The sequence below is a fragment of the Tachysurus fulvidraco genome, chromosome 4, assembly GCF_022655615.1.
Source record: "Tachysurus fulvidraco isolate hzauxx_2018 chromosome 4, HZAU_PFXX_2.0, whole genome shotgun sequence".
Lineage (NCBI taxonomy): Eukaryota > Metazoa > Chordata > Actinopteri > Siluriformes > Bagridae > Tachysurus > Tachysurus fulvidraco.
In genome coordinates, this window is record NC_062521.1 from 32,502,515 (window position 1) to 32,507,514 (window position 5,000).

The following is a 5,000-nucleotide window of genomic DNA, read 5'->3' on the forward strand; positions in this document are numbered from 1 at the left end:
CCTGAGCACGGCGTCAAGCATCCACTCCAGCGGCAGCGTCCAGTCGTCACGTGACTCGGACGAGGCCAGCGACGAGGGCGTGCTCCTGGACGAGCTGGACGTTAGCGAGGGAGAGGAAGCGGGGCCTGGGCTAGTTGAAGGGGCGGGGCTGGTGACCTCAGACCCCACCTCCTCGCCGTCGGCGACCGCTAATGGCGGCATCTTATGCTCCATCTGCCACAAAATGTACAGCAACAAAGGGACGCTGCGAGTGCACTACAAAACCGTTCACCTGCGCGAGATGCACAAGTGCAAAGTGCCCGGGTGCAACATGATGTTCTCCTCGGTCCGAAGCCGGAACCGACACAGTCAGAACCCCAACCTGCACAAAAACACACCCTTCATCTCCATGCTCGACTAGCCCCGCCTCCCCCTCCTCAGAGACACGCCCGCTTCCCCACACACTCTGCCCATATCTCTGCATTTCAGTGTCAAAACGTGTCAAAGGTCCTGTAATGCGACCACCAGACAATGACCTTGGGTCATGTCACTGCTCACGTCACTGCTCACGTCACTGCTCACGTCACGGCTCACGTCACTGCTCCCTTTCTGACTCGCTTTTTTTTTTCTTCTTTGGGAGAATTTGACGGGACGTTTCTTTCCGACTCGAGGCTTCTCTTCTTTTGCTTGATTCCCAAACGGCCGCCATTTCGATCCTATTTTTTTTTCGTGTGTGTGTCCGACTCCATAGAAGATCCTCAGACTCTGTACGTGTGACTGTTGCCTGCAGAAATGGTATTATTGAAAAAAGAATAATAATAATACGAGAAAAAAACGTCTCCTTGTTGTATTTGTGTAACGATAGCTTTATGAAAAAAAAAAAGAAGCCCTACATACAGTTACCTAAAGCATGAACAGTTTCGATCTGTAAATAACGTCCTGAGAGGCTTTTTGGTGTAAAACAATTGTATTGATGGTCGCTTGCTCTTTTTTATTTTGCTCTTTATTTTTTGTTGTTTTTCTTTCCTTTTGGTTAAAGTTTACTCTTTCAGCTGAAAGTGTAGGTGACAACAGGTAGCATTTTACTAGCTCATTTATATTAACGTCAAAATTAAAAAAGAAAAAGGAAAAAAAATTTACCCAAGAACAAAAATAATAATAATTGATAATAATAATAATAATAATAATGATGATGATGATAATAATATTGTGACTCGTTTTATCTACTTGTGAGATTTTGCAGACGGAGCTGCATGCTTTCAGGCTCCTGAACGACTCCTTTAGCTTTTTTATCCTCCTTTTTCTTAATTTTTTAAAAAAAAAAAAGATTTAGTCAGACGTTTCGGTTTTTTGCACTTTGCAGCTATAGCGAGCGGGATGTGTAATATTAATGAGGACGGAGACGCTCGGCAGTCACGGCCCGAGGAAAAAGGAAATAAAACATTGTATCTTTACAGAAATGTCCCGACTTTGCGCTTGTGTTGAGTCGAAGGTTGTGTATCGTCTCTGACGTGGAACCCAGACACGGTATCAGGTCACATGACTGGAGCGAGCGTTAGCGTGTGATGTCATCAACCTGCCATTTGTGACATCACACGCAAAACAGGACAAATGTCGCGTTCCGCCATAAAAATGATCAGAACGATCAGAACACGTGAATTTAACGGCGGCTCAGATTTACACGTCCTTCACACCGACCGGCGAACGTCACGTTTTCATCAGATTCACCTCGACTTTAAATTGTTTGGTTAAACGTGTAAAAGGGACAAGTTTGTATGTCACTGTCTAAGCTCCGCCCATGTCACATAATGAGGCCATTGATCAATCAAATGAAGACGTAAAGAAAAGAAAAGAAAAGTGTCAGACGTTAATCAGTGAACTGGTCCATGTTTCCCCGAATATGGGTGTGGTCTGATCACACTGCTCTCTGTGTTGTGTGTGAGAGCGGAGCTGGAGCTCAGTGTGGGACTGAACACTGACCCCTGAACACTGACCACTGACCCCTGACCCCTGAACACTGACCACTGACCCCTGAACACTGACCACTGACCCCTGAACACTGACCACTGAATTGTTGCTGCACCACATTCACTTTCACACCACTTTTCTTTCACTCTCATGCTGATGGGAGGCAGTAAGGTATTGAGGCAGTGAGGCAGTGAGATGGTGAGGCAGTGAGACAGTAAGGCAGTGAGACGGTAAGGCAGTTAGACAGTAAGGCAGTGAGACAGTAAGGCTGTGAGACAGTAAGGCAGCGAGGCAGTGAGAGAGTAAGGCAGTGAGACGGTAAGGCAGTGAGACAGTGAGGCAGTGAGACAGTAACGCAGTGAGACAGTAAGGCAGTGAGGCAGTAAGGCAGTGAGAAGGTTGGGTTTACGAGCGTGATTAAATCCGAGGCGCAGCACACCGGAGGCAGGAGCACCGACTCTGTGCTGATCTGTGTAATAACTCGCTCGTCACTTTGTTACGTTTAGAGACGTGAAAGCTGCTGACATGCTCGTGTCACACACTCATCTAACCCCCGCCTATCCCCCCACCCCCCACCACCACCACCCTCCTCCGTGTGTTGGGGTTCCTCAGGGACTCAGGTTAATAACACACGTTTAAGTTCCCCGTCACTCTGAATAACAGCAGCTGTAATTGCCTGTTTATTTCGTTTGAGAGAAAAAATTGAGCATCGAGAGCGAGCGACTTCTCCCGAGTCACATACACTCACTGCTGACAGCTGTCTGTCTGTCTGTCTGTCTGTCTGTCTGTCTGTCTGTCTGTCTGTCCTGCTCTCTCTCTTACACACACACACACACACACACACACACACACACACTGCACTAACAGGCTGGAGAGATGACAGGAGCAGGAGGACTTGTTAACCTCTTGTGATGGACGAGGCAGAAAGAAAAGCCCAGTCTTCTTTCCTTCCTTCCCTCCTCTTTTCTTTTTGCTTTTTTCATTACTCTTTTCTTTTTTATTCACTTTTGTCTCTTTTCTTCTCTTACATTCCTCTTTACAGACGAGGGGGGGGAAGGGGTGGATGGCGGGGGCGGGCAGGGGAGGGCAGGGGGCGGGGACGGGGGCGAGGGCGGGGGCGGGCGGGCGGGTGAGGGAGGAGGGGGGCGCGGGGGAACGAAGGACGGGGCGGGAGGGGGCGGCGGAGGGGGGCCAGCCGGGAGACTTTTCGTTTTTGTTCCTTCTTTATATCATTCTTATCACTTTCTTCTGTTTTTTTCTTCCCTTCTTACTTCCCTTCTTTCTCGTTGTTCAGAAAGAGACGGTCAGTCGTCGGTGGTGGTGTGTTAGAGAGACGGAGAGACAGAAAATCTTGTTAAAAACCAGAATGAATGCTGATTTTATTCTCCTGGTTCTGTTCAGTTAAAAAAAAACATTTTAAACATTAGCAAAGAAAGGAGAATGAAATGTAACGACTCTGAAATGCGATCTGGTGAGAGGAACTGTCACACACACACACACACACACACACACACACACACACACACACACACACACACACACACACACACATACACATACACATATACACACACACACACACACATACACACACCCACATACACAGACACACACACACATACACACACACACACATACACACACAGACACACACACACACACACACACACACACACACACACTCTCTCTCTCTCTGTTCCCGAGGTCGAGGATGAGCTAGCGCACTTTGGCTAAGCTGGCAGTTCTGATGCTAAATGAGCTGCAGAGTCGCTGCTGATGCAGAGAAAGAGGGAGAAGAGGACAGACTCAGCAGAGAGAGAGCGAGAGACAGAGAGAGAGAGACAGAGAGAGAGAGACACAGAGAGAGACAGAGCGAGAGACAGAGAGAGACACAGACAGTGACACAGAGAGAGATATTATAGAAGGATCCCGTCATGATTCACAGACATATTTACAGATTTGCACATTTACAGACATATTTTTCTACACAATCTTCTGAAACAATTTTAACAGTTCAGTAAAAAAAAAAACATCAAGAATAAAATTAAACTCGTCTGAATTTACAGTCAGGACAAAAACTGGACTGAACCTCAGGAATGATCAGAACAGTGTCCTGTGACGTAAACAGCCGACGATGCTGCTGTTACGTCATCACGTCTCCTGACGCTCATCACAGCTCTGTCTGAACATTTAGGGAATTAGAACAAAAAACAGTCTCGTCAGAGTGAAAGGAAGTCGATCGGCTTAAACACCAACAACGTGAACGTTTAGCTGACACGGTTTTGCTTTTTTATGTTTACAAAAAAAAATCATTCTGGACTTTTTAAACACATCAGTATTGTGTGTGATGTTCAACATGTTTACACATTTAACTTTAACATCACCATATGTTGGGTCAGATTTTTACCTTTGGGGCGTGGCCTAAAGGGGTGTGGTTTAAAGGGGCGGGAATAAAGTAACTATGGTAACACGTTCTACTTAAACTTTGTTGTTGTTCAGCTGATGGAGGTGTAACATTGAATTTGAATGTAAATCAGGATCACGTGACACGACATCACTTCCTGTTTGATCAGACGTGTGTGTATAGAGTGTTTAATACAAAATACAACAAAACCCCAACCCGCTCGTTTTTCTTTCCCTCCTGTAAAGTGGGCGTGGCCTGTCCGGTTCCTCTGCCTCAGTGACGCATTAATATTTCATGGACTCTTTGATCTGACGTTCAGACACAAACGGAGCACTTAGTCAACTGCAGACGCTCAAGCAAAAGAAAAGAAAGAAAGAAAGAAATAAATCCATCCTCAGAAGAAGAAAGTCCCCGACGATCTGATCAACACCCTGCACTCGTCCTTTGTGTAAGATAAATCATATGAGTAATAAGTAAAGGTATTGCGTGTGGTTTGTAAAGTGAAAGAGAAAAAAGAAAAGTGTAAGTGATGAATGAATATTTACTCTCTTTCTCTCTTGTCCACAGATAAGTCGTGATCTTGAACCTTTTTGTTTTTGTGTGAATTCTTTCCTCTTTGTTTTGGTTTAGTTTGCGTTAAAGCCGCACC

General features: G+C 45.8%; 1 protein-coding gene across 4 annotated transcripts in view; it reads left to right on the top strand.

Annotated features, from left to right (window-relative positions):
- Positions 1-2,987, top strand: part of bnc2 (basonuclin 2) — a 112,330-nt gene extending 109,343 nt beyond the window's left edge. For 3 of the 4 annotated variants that reach the window (XM_047812682.1, XM_047812683.1, XM_047812684.1), the window contains exon 5: positions 1-2,987. This exon is cut by the window's left edge and continues 201 nt beyond it. In XM_047812682.1, the coding sequence (XP_047668638.1) occupies positions 1-400 (400 nt within the window). In that variant the 3' untranslated portion in view covers positions 401-2,987. The other variant, XM_047812685.1, reaches the window with a different exon arrangement.
- The last annotated feature ends 2,013 nt before the right edge of the window (positions 2,988-5,000 follow it).